Genomic DNA, 15,675 nt, shown 5'->3' with positions numbered 1-15,675 from the left:
TCCTCTCTTCTTTCATATTTCATCAACTCAAAGTCTTTCATTAAAATTGCTTTAATTTGTAGATTAATAATCTGAAGAATTAGTCTATTGGGATTAGTGAGTAATATTAATTGGATTTTCTTTTTGCAGGATGATATTCAGTTACTGAAGGAGTTGAAAGTTAATCATTACCTGATTTCTATTTCATGGCCTCGTATTATGCCCACTGGTATTAAAAGTAAGCATAACCATTTAACTATAAACCTAAAAGCACATATAGGCAAAACAACTTTGCTACATTTGAGAATACCATAAAAATGACATGGTATATTTGTCACATATTACTGGTAAATATATATCTATTTCTCTATCAGAGTCCTTACAATGTCAGCCCTTTCCATGGTATACACGTGCCTATACATATACCAACGTAATCTATCTAGATATATATAGTTTACGTCATTTTAGAAAACATTTTCCAATGATTAATATCTAAATGATATTAGTTAGTAAAAACAATTAATTTTCTTCAATTGTTTCCCCAGAAGAACAGGTGAATGAAAAGGGGATAAAGTTCTATAATGATACAATTAATAGTCTTTTGGAGAACAAGATTATCCCTATTGTGACCCTCTACCACTGGGATCTTCCACAGGTCTGAGAATATTTAAATTTATTATGTTGTCTAATCTAGGATTTCTGGTAGCTAACTTGTTTGTAAGAATAGACACCATGTGGATCATTTTAAGACAACACTGTAAATATTCCAGCATGCTTTCAAGTTACCGATAATTTCTCCGAGCTATCATTTTATATACTTAAGCACTGTTACAGTCCCACTGTGAGTCACTGAATTCTGCCTCATTTAAACGGCTTATTCGGTTTCACTAAATCACCTTAAATCACATCATAACCTAGCTAGTGTCTATATTGAGTTACATACAATAACCTTTATCAAAAAAACAATGGCATATTGAATTCTACGTTACATATCTGTTAATTCTTGTAATTATTACATATACAGGTGCTCCAAGAAAAGTATGGTGGGTGGCAGAATATAAGCATGATAAGTTATTTTAATGATTATGCAAATCTGTGTTTCGAGAAGTTTGGTGATCGTGTGAAATACTGGATTACTTTTAATAACCCTTGGGTAAGTTACTGATGGCTTCCTGCAGGTCTTTTGGGCTACATAGATTTGGTCCTCACATGTTGGGAGTGACTCTACAGTTACTTTTTTTTTTTCTCGTGTACTTGTAGGCGGTTGCTGAAGAGGGCTATGAGACAGGAGAGCATGCACCAGGACTGAAGCTCAGTGGAATAGGGGCATACAAAGCAGCACATCATATAATTAAAGTAAAACTAGAAATATGTTCTTTCTTGTATTGCTATCTCATTTTATGACTAAGATAAGTGGGTCTTAATTTTTTTTCCCCAGGAAAAGAAGGCTTTGTAGCAAAGATTGAACTTCTGAACAGCATACCAAAAAGCATTCAAGAGTTAATTTAAACAGAATTATAAACTACTGGTGCTGAGATAGTGCATACTTAAGTAGTATTGGATGCATGACACAGCACTCAGCTGCAAAAATTCAGAGGACAGTTTTTTTTAAAAAACTCTATTTAAGTGTCTCATTGAACATACTGTCAAACAGATCAGAAGAGAGAATTTTAAGGCAGCTTCTATGAACAAAGGGTGAAATCCTGCCTCATTAGTCTCAATGGAAGTTTTGTGATTGACTTCAGCAAGGCCAGTATTTCACCCAAAGTGAACAAACTTCATTTAAAGAAAAAGTTTCTCATTTAAATACAGACACACAGTAGAACAGATCTGCAGTAAAAGAGAACTCTCCATTAAATGTTGCATGTCACCTTCATGAGGCTATCTTGGGAGCTGCAAAGGACTCTCACATAAGTCTAGTTGACATCTTATGTAAAACAAAAGCTTCCATGAGAAACCGTTCTTTGGTTTTTTTTGAAAAACCCTACGGTAACAATTTCCAAATGTGCATTTGTGCGACAAGTTTATCTTCCATGCTTCTATCACAGCTCAGGGCAACTGTACCCTCCATCGTCCATCCACTCCCAGGCTCCTAGCTCCCTTGTCACCACCTTTGTTGGGTGGAGACATGCATCTCTCTCCCTCCAGACTGAGGTGTATCCAGGCTGCACTGGTTCCCTACCTACACTATGAATTCCCCAGCAGAATACAAGATCTCAGCAAGATCTTTGCTTTCTCCAAATCCTCAAAGGCTATAAATAGCATAATTGTCTACCAGTATAAGTTACCACACAGCTCTTTCTAAGGAAGTACATTTATCTTTAAGGTAAAAGCATTATAGAGAAAAAAATATATAAAAAAATAAAAACCTACACACAAGCTAATAAGGTTAGCAAAGATCACAACTCCAAGAGGGGCTCTGGTCGGTGAACAGTCCTTCAAACCCCTCCAAGGTTTGTTTGTTTTTTTCCTGTTCATAAGTGCCTTGGCTCATAACAACCACCCCCACGAATCTCAGAATCACTCTTTTATCCAGTCTAGGCCTCTGATCTTGTCCTCACATAACAGTGATCAGCAGACAATGGGTTTCTGCTCAGGGCACAACTTTGAAAGGTTGAGTCAGGAAGTGAAAAGTTGCCTCTCTCTCCTCCCAAGTATTTCCTAGGAATCTCAATGAACTTTGTCTAGCACAAAGATTCTCAAACTTTTGTATTGGTGACCCCTTTCACATAGCAAGCTGCTGAGTGCGACCCCCCCCCCTAAAAAATTAAACACACTTTTTAATATATTTAACACCATTATAAATGCTGGATGCAAAGCAGGGTCTGGGGTGGGGGCTGACAGCTTGCAACCCCCCCCATGTAATAACCTCACAACCCTCTGCGGGGCCCCGACCCCCCATTTGAAAACTTCTGTCTAGCACATTGTTTCAAAGAGACTTCCCAGGGTTCAGATTAGCCATGTCTCCTCCCTAGAGACATTACATACAATCCCACAGTAAGACATCCATATTTGCATTTTTAATATAATGAACTCCAAAGGTACTGAAATTTAAATTAATAAGGTTTAGCTTAATTCAATAATATTTGTAGAGCATATTGCCGTATCTGTCAGATTCATTGACTCTTCCTGTACTGACTATTACACGATAGGTTAGCATATACATATGTTCTTTTAATTACAGACTCATGCAAAGGTCTGGCATTCTTATAATAAGACATGGCGTAGCAAGCAACAAGGTAATAAGTATTCATTGTGTAATTATGCCTCTGCAGTAAGGGCTTAAAAGATTATGCATAACTGCAGGACTGTCACTTTCTATTTTAAGGTATGGTTGGAATTTCTCTAACTAGTGCCTGGGGTGAACCTGTTGATCTAACTAGCCAGAAGGACATTGAAGCTGCTGAAAGATACGTACAGTTTTACTTGGGATGGTTTGCAAATCCTATTTACAGTGGAGACTATCCTGAAGTTATGAAGAATTATGTAGGTAAGTCAGGCTGACTATTTACACCTTGAATAAATAACATAGTTACAACATTTTACGATGGGAAAGTGATAATCTGATCAATGTGTATTTTAGTCCAAATTAAGGGTAGAGTTTTGGAGGAGGGTTGTTAATAAAAATCATTTTTCTGAAAGATTCCAGATAAAGACAAAAATATTATTTTTGTTAATTCAAAACCAACAGTAGTATGCGCCTCTAAAAAGTATAATTATCCACATTTTAAAAAATGGGGAAACAGAAGAAAGAAGTTAAGTCATGTGCTCAATGACACATGGCAAGTTAGCACACGAATACCTGAGTCCTAATGATGTGCTTTAAGACTGGGATTTTCAAAGGAGACTATGGGAGTTGGACACCTACATTCCTGTTGCGCCTCTGAAAATCCCAGTCTAAACCACATTTCTTCAGTCGTAACCACACCAAATAAAGTTTATCCTTTACTATCCTTTCTTTAAAGGTAGAAAGAGGAAGACTGTTGTGTTCAGAAAGAAAGTGCTCATTCAAGGTTACACAATATTAGCACTTAAAATTTAGGATAGTTTAGTTTTGCTTTTGTGGTGTAAAGAAAAGCAGAAAGATTCCATCATGTGCAGAAGATGCATTTACCATCTTTTTTTTTTTAAAAAATTGATTTAATAGGTAAAAAGAGTGCTCAACAAGGCCTGGGCACATCAAGATTACCAACCTTCTCAGTGCAAGAGAAAAGCTACATTAAGGGTACATCTGATTTCCTGGGATTAAGTCATTTTACCACTCGTTACATTATACAGAAAAATTATTCCGCCCTCAAAGGGCCCAGTTACCACACTGATCGTGATTTGGTAGAACTGGTTGATCCAAAGTGGCCAAATCCAGGATCTAAATGGCTATATTCTGTGCCCTGGGGATTTCGAAGGTTACTCAACTTCATTAAGGTAATTTTAAGCTAAGTCTTCTTTAAAGGAAGTTAACTAACAGTCTTAATTAATACAGGGTATGAATCTGTATCTCAGTGTCAGACATAAATACCCACGCATCCACCAGTATTCTTATCTGCATATTAAGGCTTGTTTATTGCCACATAGCTAGCACAATGGGGCCTCAATTTCAGTTGTGGCCTCTTTGCACTATAGAAATAGTTTATAATAAACTTCAGCTAACCCAAAGAAAAAAGTTAAATTTTTAACTATGCTTTTGTTTTAAATGTAACCATAGTAGAAAAAATATATAGTAAACAGATTGAAACTAGTTTTTTAGAAATTTTATTTTTGTTAAAAAAATTAATTGTAGTTGTATGAAGTATAATAATATTTCATTATTCCAATATGCATGTTTTTCTTTGTAGACACAGTATGGGAATCCTCTCATTTACATAACAGAGAATGGAGTTTCAGAAAAGCTGCAGTGTATTCAGTTGTGTGATGAATGGAGAATTGAATATCTGAAAGGGTATATTAATGAGATGCTAAAAGGTGAACTTTAAAAAATGGACAAAGTCACAATAAAATGTGTTCCAAAATTTGTTTTTAAGCATTTTGATATTCTAAGTCTTTGAAACTCTGACCTATACTGGGTTCAACATTGGAATAATTTATCAGTTTCCATATTTACAAAATAAAAACTGCACCTAATATACATACTGTAATTACTCCTATGAAATCCTCCGGTGCATCTAGACTAAGGATAATAATTTCAAAAGTGCCTAAGTGACTTAGGAGCCTACGTCTCATTGACTTTCAATATGAAGTCAGGCACATAAGTGACTTTCATGCTTTTGAAAATTTTACCCCAAATTTTTCCTTCATTTTTGGTATAAAATAGGGCTTGCTTAGCACTATGTTTCTAGTGAAGACATAAACTTGATCTGGTTGTTAACAAATTTGAAATCTATTTTCAGCCATAAACGATGGCATTAATGTAAAAGGTTACACTGTCTGGTCTCTGCTGGATAAATTTGAATGGAATAAAGGTTATTCTGAAAGATTTGGATTATACCATGTTGACTTTAAAAAGGGGAATAAACCCCGATACCCAAAGGCATCTGTCTACTATTACAAGATGATCATCAGTGCAAATGGATTCCCAAATCCAAGAGAGGTGAGTTCTATCATTAAACCTGCTTATTCCTAATTTAGGACCAAATTCTGCTTTGAGTTTGATAAAAAATAACTTGCATGAGTAAGGTATGTGGGATTTGACATTAGATTACTATAGTAATCATTTAATTTAGGATTGTGTCAATTTGTGGGAGGGGGATAGGTGACCAGACAGCAAGTTTGAAAAATCAGGACGGGGGGAGGTGGGGTAATAGGAGCCTATATATGAAAAAGACCCAAAAATCAGGACTGTCCCTTATAAAATTGGGACATCTATTCACCCTAGAGGGGGATGAGCAAGGAAAGAGAATTATGAAATCTAATCTTACTATTATTGTTCTTTTATAACAACACTTTCGACGTTTTTGAAAGTGTTATAAAAGTAAATTAACTACTTAAATAAAACTTTGTAATCACAATACCCACATTATTAATTTACTGTATTTAGAGACATTGCCTTATGTGCTTTTCAGACATTGCATGTGAATGATATCTAAAACAAGAAAAACCCTGAGAAATAATATTGAATGGGTTTTCCAGTTTATTTTGTATCATCCCAAACAAACAACATGAAAACGTATTAAAATAATAATATATTCATCATAACATGTACAAAGTAACATAAAATGTCATACAATTGACATGTAGTGTGAGAATAAGAGTACTGGAAAGTTTTGTAAATGACTAAAGTTCAGAGGCATTGAAAATGGTGCTAATAAAACAATATATATTAATAGTTTGGTGAAACCATTAGTATCACATCAAATAACAAATAATATTGATTTTTGTCAGGTAAAAAGTTGGCACCAAAAGGCTATAGAGACTTGTTCTATCACAAACCAACTCCTTGCTGCAGGTAATTACTGGATGAGTAAGACAGAATAAATGTAAATATATATTGTACGGGTTTAATGGGAAAACATTTCTGTGACTGAACATTACAACTGGGTTCAATAAATATTTTCTCCTTGAAAACAGAAAGCCAAATCTTTTTAAAAATTATGACAAACTTCAGACTCAAACAGTAATTTACTACTAGTAATTCAAAATAGTGCAGCTAACAGGATTGTATTACAGTTTTTTTAATATTTCTGAATTTTCTTTTCTTAAGAATTATAGTAAAAACACTGAGGAGTCACAGCAGTTAAAAACTTACTTCTGCAGATAATAACATTTCTCAGTGACTGTTTGCCCTTTTCAAACATAAAAGCAAAAACAAAAACAAAAACCGAACCCAGGGTAATCATGCAACAGGGGAAAAAAAAAAAAAAGGCAAATGTGTAGCCTCTGGATGATGAGCATAAGAACTAGGGGTGAGAACTCGCAGTCCAGTGGGAGGGAGAACTAAGATGACTTTAAACCACCTTTGTGCTTTGTTGCTCTGGGGACTGGAGAAGCTCCTGGCATAAATTGGACAGGCTCTCAGAATCAAAATTAAGGCAGCTTCCCTACACTGCCCTACAAACCACAGTACTACCCAGAATATCCACAGTGCTGTAGCCTGCCTCCAACACCTCCCTTCTGTCTCCATCTCCATCTCCCATGCTGGGGCTTGTGAAGAGGTCATCAGTTCCTGAACTGGGGGAAAAACTCTATTTGAGTGGACACCTGAAACCATTAAGGAAGATGGGATGAATATGGTACATGTGTGTGGCCCATACTGTAGGATTAAGATATGAGGGGTCCATCCCTATGAATTAACATATCACTATAGCTTAAGTGTGTTTCTCATTCAACTCTTTGAGGGCTACTAATATAGAAATATTTTTTAATAATAGTGTGCATCAAAACACTTCGTATTACAATCACCAAATAAAAGTTTAAAGAAGCAATTTAATTTTAATTCCACAGAGATACAATGCAGTCCTCAAAGGGTTAGAGTGCTTTCCAAAGATCTTTCTTTGACTATTTTCTTTTTTCCCCTTTTCCTTGAAAATCAGAGGAACAGCGGAATACTGCTGCTAATATTCTGAGACTAATTCATGGTAAGCACAATTTTTTGTAGCCCTTTGAGCACTGACGTGTTTCAGAATTTACCACAAAAGATGTAGATGAAGAGAGTTTAATATAAACTTGCTGCAGATCTTCAAAATATATAAAACATGTTTATTCTATCTTTTACAATTTCTTTCTCTCTGTTGTTTCAAGTGATGCCAGTTTAATGCAGATGTCAATGTAAAAAAATTAATTTTAGCTTTAAACAAATTATGTTCAAAAAGATTCAAAGCTATTCATCTCTGCTTAAAATATAGAATGAACAAATAACTAAAATTATTCCATTAGAACAGCTCTTATCTATTATTGTTTCTCTTCTCAAATTTCAGATCCCTTGACTACTCACATGGAAATGGTGACTGAGATTGTTGTACCAACGGTGTTCACACTCTGCATACTTATCAGTGCCATTCTATTAATGTTCCTCCTTCGAAAGCACAACTAAAACTACAAGTTTACATAACATCTTCATTTTGCATAGGCAGTAAAATGCCATTCTTATTCTAACATTGTTTTAAAAGTTTCCACAGATGCCTCCTTTACGTAACACTGTAATGTTAAAAAACATTGAGCTTTACTTTTGTGTACATATTGTTGCTTCTACATTTTATTCAATTCACCCATAAGATGTAATTTAAAATTTTACAAAGGCAATTCATGTCTCAGTATTATTTTCTATCAAAATTCAACTGCAGGCTTTATCTTCCTTCATGTTTTGCAAAGTATGCATTTTCTTCATTAGGGCAACAGTTGGCTGAGATTAAATTGTTTCAAAGCTTGCCGATATATATTTCAAGAATAGGTAGATTGTTGGCAAGTTCTGTTTTCAACCTGCTCCATGGTAATTGAAAATAGTGATGAAGTGCTAATTACGAAATATGAACACAGGATACTTACAGCATATCGTACTTCAAAATCTTAATGTCATTGCATAAACATTAACTAGTCATCCCCATACAATAATAATTAGGTATTATTAAATTTTGCACACAAGTGGAATAAATGTGATAGACTAACTGACTTGTTCGCAGACTTATGGTCAGAGCCAGAACCAGAAGTAAGGAATCCTGATGTCCAGTCCTATGCTTAGGCCACTACACCTACCTCAACATTAGGACCCTACCAAATTCATGGTCCATTTTGGTCAATTTCATGGTCATAGGATTATAAAAATCATAAATTTCAGTTTCCAATATTTAAATCGGAAGTTTCACAGTGCTGTAACCGTGGGGGTCCCAACCTAGAAAGGGCTTGTCGGGGGGTGGGTGGCAACACTATTGTAGGGGTTCACGGTATTGTCACCATTTCTTCTGAACTGCTGCCTTCAGAGCTGGACAGCTAGAGAGTGGCAGCTGCTGGCTGGGAGCCCAGCTTTGAAGGCAGCCTACCATCAACAGTAGCGCAGAAGCGAGGGTGACATGGTATGGTATTGCCACCCATACTTCTCCACTGCCGCTGGTGGCGGTGCTGCCTTCAGAGCTAGGCTTCCAGCCAGCAGCCACGTAGCTTCCTGAAGCCAGGGGAGGTTCCTGGTTGTAGGGCTGACCCAACCCTGGGAGCAGCCCGTGCAGGGGAAGAGGAAGTGTACTCCTTCCCCAGCCTAACCAGGACTAGCAGCTGTAGCCCAGCACACAGCACCCCCAGCTGCAGAACTCCCAGCCCTGCTCCTGGCCCAGCGCTCGGGGGTTAAAGGGACTTTAGGCTGGCTATGTGTGTGTGGGGAGTGACCACGGTGCCTTGGACAGTCACCAACGTCACCCAACCATAGGGTCAGCTCTGCTCCCCCCCCAAAATGACAACCCCCTTCATACCATGCCACCCTCAATTCTGCGCTGCTGCTGGTGGCGATGCTATCTTAAGAGCTAGGCACCTGGCCAGTGACTGCTGCTCTCTGGCTACCCAGCTTTGAAGGCAGCGCTGCCGCTAGCAGCAGTGCAGAAGTAAGGGTGGCAATACTGCGACAATAATCAGATTTCATAATCCATTACATATTTTTCATTGTGAATTTGTTAGGATTCTATTTATTAAACATACATCTCTTTCTTTATTAGAGAATGTTGCATACACAAAAAAATGTGATCCAAGGACTTGGACATGTGAGTTAAGATACCAAATTCAGTCCTGCTACAGCTTAATCAAGATGCACCTGCTTATACAGAACTGAACTAGCTCCAGAGTATGGCTGCAACCTGCCATTGCTTGGCCTGAAATGATTCCTTCAAAACAAGACTTTATGTTCAACTTATACCAAAATTCCAAAACACAAACTCATTTGTGGATGTCAGGTTAACTGCACAAAATGGATAGATTTCTTAGTTTCTATTCAAGAAGAGTGAATAAAAGTCAATGACTTAAAAAACCCACAAATTTAAACTGTATTTTAAAATTTAACTTTAATTTAAATTTAAATGTGTTTTTATTTTTCAAGACAGATTAATTAATTTAAATTTGAATTTATGACAACCTATGCTAAGGCCTAAACTGACTATAATCTATTAAAATAATTTATATAAATTTGAATAAATAAAAATCTCACACACTGATTCAATGAGCCCTTTTCAAACTATAAAGGCTGCTTTTTTGGCATATAAAATCAGGGAGAAAACATATTTAAACTACATTTTGAGGTCAAACTTAATAATATGGTACAATCTATATCATTTTCAATTTTGACAATGGGATGAATGCTGGCAGTTACTTATTTCCAAATGTCAGTACTTACAGTTTCTTAACCTCAAATTACTGAACAAATGTATGTTATGCTACCTAATTAGATAAATGTACATCCTCCTAGCAAAATGTGGTACCAAATCTAACATAAAGGCTATATTTAACTGTAAATAATCAAATCAACATGTTTTAATAGTTATATGAATGTTCTTTATGAAAATAACTCAAAAGTACAAATGAAAAAAGTGATTAAAATCAATTATTTGCATTTGAAGGCATGCTGAATTTGGGCTGGATGAGAAGAGCAACTCTAAAATATAAATATAGGGCTAGAGAAAACTGAAGTTCTTTTACAAAGTTTATATGGCACTGGAAGAGCATCTCTCCAAATATGTCTTACTGATGTAACATCATGTGACACCAGCAAAGATTCTACAACACTGTTTGCTCTTGGTCAGCTACATTGTACAATAAGCAATAAAAAAATAAAATTAAAACAATGTAAAGTAGAATATTCATAATTTATAAACTATCAAAATTAGTTTTTAAAGCAATTACATTTCATATAATTTTAAAAAATTACTGCATGTTACAAAGTATTTAAACAAACTGTACACATACTGTTGAATTATAGGTCTATGCGGATTCTAACTTCAACACATGACAGCAAATAACTACCAAATATAGGGTATCATTCTTCCAACCATAAAATATATTTAGATATACTTGGGGAAGCAGATATGCTGACAATATTTTCCATTTACTGTACCTTCCAAGCCTCTATCTGTACAACAGCATTCTTTTATGCAAAATGCACCTGACTGCAGTTAGCCATGGTAATAAAATACATACTTTCTTCGGTGTTTCCATTAACTGTTGTATCACAAAGTAGTTCTGCAATACAAAAGAACTAAGTGTTAACATGGTGTTCTTACAAATGACAGATCATAAGAAATTTTGACACAATGGCTTCAAGAATCCATTATAAGCACCAAGTTCCACTGAAATTAATAGGCTCTCAAAATTATTTTTAAAGATAAGAAAATGTCCAAGATCTACTAAAACGTTAATCTCTTTTGCCACTGTCAAAAGAAAGGCAAATCAACTCTATACTGTCCTGTACTTGGAATTCTTCCCTAGCTTTTCAAGAGTTTTTTAAAATGTTACTCCAGCCAACATCTGGACACCTTCATGTTAACAATACATTTACCCTCTCTCTATTGGACTGAGACGCATGATGCCAAATTCAAAGATAGTTATATTTAGAACTATGTTACAATTAATTTTAAAAGTAACTGTCAGGCTGGGTAGGGAAAATCACCATACAATGAAAATTTTGCACCTCATAGAGTGACAACTAATACCTAACAATACTATAACGGAAAGGTTTTTTTCCCACTTCATTTGTTTACTTTGCGTATGCAGCAACACTTCTTACATTTAGCCAGTTTCACTTTTTCTACATATAGTCAATTTCTCCCTTGCTGAAGAGATTCTTATGCATAGAAAGGAACTAAAAACATTTAAGACACACTGTTTAAAAAGTGCTGTATGAGACACTGGATCAAACAAAACAATACACTACTAGTTAATTAAAAAAAATTCAAGCTGATAGTATCACTTTAATATTTTATACCAGAAATGGTTCCTTACCTAGGTTGTTCGAAGTCATATGTTCAACAGGAGGACTAGTACTAAGCTGCCATACTGTTTTAACCTCCTTCTGACCATGTCCACTATTTATTTCCACCCTCCATATTTGTGCATGATCACTGAGGGAATAATCAAATAGCACAAAAAAACCCTAATAATTATGTACTCAAATCAAGATTTGAATTTCCGTATTATGAAAGCTGAGGTTTGCCTTACTTTTGATAGAACTTATTGACAACAGCTGGTCTGATTGGTAGCTGAAACACATGCTTCTCATTCAGAGGATTTTCTTTGTAATATTTTATGCAGGACCTGTGATAAAAGCAGTCAAATACTGTTACTTATTACTTATTGGATAAGTGTTTATGCAGCTATTCAACCCCAGATCAATATACATGCAAAACTAAACTTCCTTTTACATGCTTTCATGACAATAGATCAGTTACTATGCAATTGCAGGAAACCTTGATTCCAAATCTTGATTTTGGCTCTTGCTTCCCAGGACAGTAGAAAATGATCTTATCACAACAGCGACTTCATAAGCCATACTATACTTGACAAATTGCAATTGCACAATAATTTATTCCTCACAAATGTTCCCTCTAAAACCATGGTATTTTTTTAGAATGGAAGGCTAATTTTTCACACTATCCAGTCACAGAAGCTTTGTAGCACTGAAAATAAATATGAAATATGTTGGAATTTTGTGCTATTTGAGAGCTAAATGGATGAAAGCCTCAAAAAATTGCAAGGTTTGGAAGCATGACTTGAAATGGCTGATAAAACAAGACATGCAAGAAAGAAGCTGCAGAAACAAAAAAGCTAATGTAAAAAAAAAATTTGTTTTGAATGTTATTCTGAAGGTATATTCTTATGAATACCTGTTTTACATATTTCAGAATGGAGGAATGGCTGGGATCTGAGAGCTCAGAAAGGAAAAGGAAGAAGAGAAGAAAATGAAAATCAGTATTCTAGTGATTTTCCTGAACCCCTTCACAAGATGATGGGGAAAAAGTACAAGCGTATTAAATCAGGGCAGAAAATTTGAGCAGTAAGATCCAAATGCTCCCAGTACAGCCCCCATTCCTCACAATCATTATCAATAAAGTTCAGTTTAGAAAAAGTTTGCCTTTTGACTGTATCTAGTTACTTAAAATAATCCATTTATTATTGACATTTAAACGACAAAAAGTAAAAATTAAATAAATTACTGCATCAAAGGGAAGAGGTTCTCATGTTTGAAGTGAAGAAAGACTGTGCAGCTGACCAATATTTCCAGCATATGATGAAGTTTCTGAATGCGATGAACCTGCTCCTGTAGCTCTACTGATGTGGAAATGAAGTAGTCCTAGACAAGAAAATATAGACTTGAACACAAGAAATAAACAAAGCTCTTAAAAAGGTAACTGTTGGTGTTGGGTGGGTTAAATATGCTAACCAGAGGAGTACTCAATTTGTACACATTCTGAAGGTCCACTCTCTCTGCTACATTTGCCTGCCCCTTTTTTATGAGAAAATAGGGTATTGATTTATAAAAATCCTGCTCTCAGAATGCTTCATGAAGCAGATTTCTTGCAAACTAAACACCATGCGCTTTTTTGCAGCTGAGAGAAGCAATACTCCATGCAAACCTACAACCTTGAAGTAATCCTAGAACACGCAGTTTGTTGATGTTGAGTCAACTGCCAGTGAAGTTAGAATGTCAATCTCTTGCCTACTTAAAAAATAAAATAGTTTAGTGATGGTGAAAAAGACACTAGATTATATATGGGACATACTGGCAAGAGTTCAAGTTCCCTCTTAATCTGCAAATATACCCCAACCTTGACCTGGAAACTCCACTTCTTAGGTGAGTAGTTTAACCTCCATAGCCACGCAATTTTTGGCTGTCTGCTGAAAATAGCAATAAAAATGCTAAATGGGATGACTTGTGCGATATGGGTTATAGTCTAGACTACCAATTCTTTTCACATAGGTCAAACACATGTAACATGGTGGTACTTTTGGATCACCACAGATGTGGGAAGACTACCAATGACTTCGGTAGGTTTGAATCAGGGCTTCGGTCTGGGTTTGAGCCAGAGAGCTGGAAATGAAATGTGGAGATGTCATACTAACAAGAACACTACCATCTTGCATTCATAGTGTGATTTTCATTCTTAGATCTGAAAGCTTTTTTACAAAAATGGGAAAGTATGATCTCCATTTACAGATGGGGAAAAACACACAGAGGTTAAGTGACTTGTTGTGCGTAAGGTCACACAGCAAGTCAATGGCAGAGTCGAAGAGAATCTAGATTCCCTGACCTAAAATATGGTGCCCTACCCAGGGGACTAAGCTGCTGTTACCAACCACCTAAGCTATTAAGTCCACACTTTGATATTTTATCCATTCAATGACCCTAATTTTAAGGAGGTGACAGACTTTCCATGATCAAGAATATGATTCGGAAGAAAAAGTGTTTTATTAGTAGAATTTTAGGACTGTCAGCGATGACAGTGTTCACTTCACATATGTATGAAACACCAATTCAGAGTGTTATCAGCTTTTGAAAAGAGTGACAGACAAGCAAAACCTTCAGGGGCACCGTAATACAACAGCTACAAAACCCTATTTCTAACCGCAATCCTTCTGCAGTGTGCGCTTTCATGACTGAACATAAATTTTCTCTACTACTGAAGTTAAAATTTTGTTTCAACAGCTTTAAGAACTCTATTCTCAGGAGCAAACTCAAACTAATGGACAGGATTTCTCAGCTTCCTACAAAATCCTGAGCATGGTTCTATCATATTTTTCAAGTGGAAGTAGCTCTGTAGATAAGGACATCAAAGGTGGTTCCTCAGCTTTGACCAAATTTCTCCTTCCTCTCTCCCCTCTCCAGAGTTTAAAAGAAGTGTTTAAAACACTCAGTTTTCAAGGCTGAGAACTCAGAATATGTCATAGTCTTGCAAACAGGCTTTATGAATTTGGAGAGAAAATTAATCTAAACAAGTGTATGTCAAAACTTTATATGGCTTTCAAAATAAGAATTAAAATATCTCACCAGATAGGTTAATGTTGCAAGTTCTTGGCCTGCAAAACAAATAAAGATTTTTTTTAAAAAAAGAAATAAAAACATGCTACGCACTGTGGCAGCTTCAGGCATAAGCAAAACAGGTGGCCACAGGAAGCCACACAAAGGGAAGAGTGTGCAGTCACCACACCTGAGGCCTTGTTTGTACTCACTGCTATAAGTACAAAGAGAAATATGAAGTGGCTGGTGTTGGAGACAGTGGTTACCAGCCACCAACGTGGCATTTTCCCTACATGGAAATGCAAAGGGGCAGCAGCCATAGGCATAGCAGGTGCTAGGATCAGCTGAGTCACCAGCCCTAAAATTCTCAAAGCTTCTCCCTCCTAAACAGCGTAAGGTTTGAAGCAGCAGAAACAGAAACCAGGTGAGCAAATGAGAGTGCATACAGGCTGGCAGTGTGGTAGGAAGACTCAGGGAATGAAGAAAAGGTGGAGAGAAGCCTTGAAAAAAGTAGCGTAGGAATATAGGCCCACATTAGATTGGATGAACTATGGTTTTAAATTGAGCTGGGATATTAGCATAAACAATAGGCCCAAAGCATGTGACCAAAAAGAACGAGAACATCAGAAAGAAAAAATTTATTGTGTTAAACTTGTAGTGACCCTTCAAAATACCAGTGTTATCTTATTTAAGGTTTGGACTGAAGTATTAGTAATAAAACACAATCAACTGGGTATCAGGTGCAGTAAATAACTGACTATATAAGAAAATCCTTCATACGA

General features: G+C 36.1%; 2 protein-coding genes across 6 annotated transcripts in view; one reads left to right on the top strand and one right to left on the bottom strand.

The window, feature by feature from the left end:
- The first annotated feature begins 1,042 nt into the window (after window positions 1–1,042).
- On the top strand, window positions 1,043–8,002 carry LCTL (lactase like). Of its 2 annotated transcripts, XM_050967605.1 has the most exons (7): window positions 1,043–1,132; window positions 1,240–1,335; window positions 3,164–3,218; window positions 3,308–3,469; window positions 4,127–4,401; window positions 4,812–4,938; window positions 7,887–8,002. In XM_050967605.1, the coding sequence occupies exons 1-7, from the start codon at window positions 1,043–1,045 to the stop codon at window positions 8,000–8,002; spliced, it is 921 nt and encodes a 306-aa protein (XP_050823562.1). The 2 variants fall into 2 exon arrangements, with proteins under 2 accessions (XP_050823562.1, XP_050823563.1); XM_050967606.1 differs by lacking the exon at window positions 1,240–1,335.
- The window catches only part of ZWILCH (zwilch kinetochore protein), a 31,338-nt gene continuing 21,748 nt past the window's right edge, over window positions 6,086–15,675 (bottom strand). For 3 of the 4 annotated variants that reach the window (XM_050967572.1, XM_050967573.1, XM_050967574.1), the window contains 5 exons: window positions 14,924–14,952; window positions 13,092–13,228; window positions 12,097–12,192; window positions 11,881–11,999; window positions 6,086–11,121 (listed from right to left, as the gene is read on the bottom strand). In XM_050967572.1, the coding sequence (XP_050823529.1) occupies window positions 11,030–11,121; window positions 11,881–11,999; window positions 12,097–12,192; window positions 13,092–13,228; window positions 14,924–14,952 (473 nt within the window). In that variant the 3' untranslated portion in view covers window positions 6,086–11,029. The remainder of the gene's footprint in view (window positions 11,122–11,880; window positions 12,000–12,096; window positions 12,193–13,091; window positions 13,229–14,923; window positions 14,953–15,675) is intronic. The other variant, XM_050967575.1, reaches the window with a different exon arrangement.

This window comes from Gopherus flavomarginatus, chromosome 9 (assembly GCF_025201925.1).
Source record: "Gopherus flavomarginatus isolate rGopFla2 chromosome 9, rGopFla2.mat.asm, whole genome shotgun sequence".
Classification (NCBI taxonomy): domain Eukaryota; kingdom Metazoa; phylum Chordata; order Testudines; family Testudinidae; genus Gopherus; species Gopherus flavomarginatus.
Note: the sequence above shows the minus strand (reverse complement) of the source record. Positions and strands in the feature narration are given on the sequence as shown.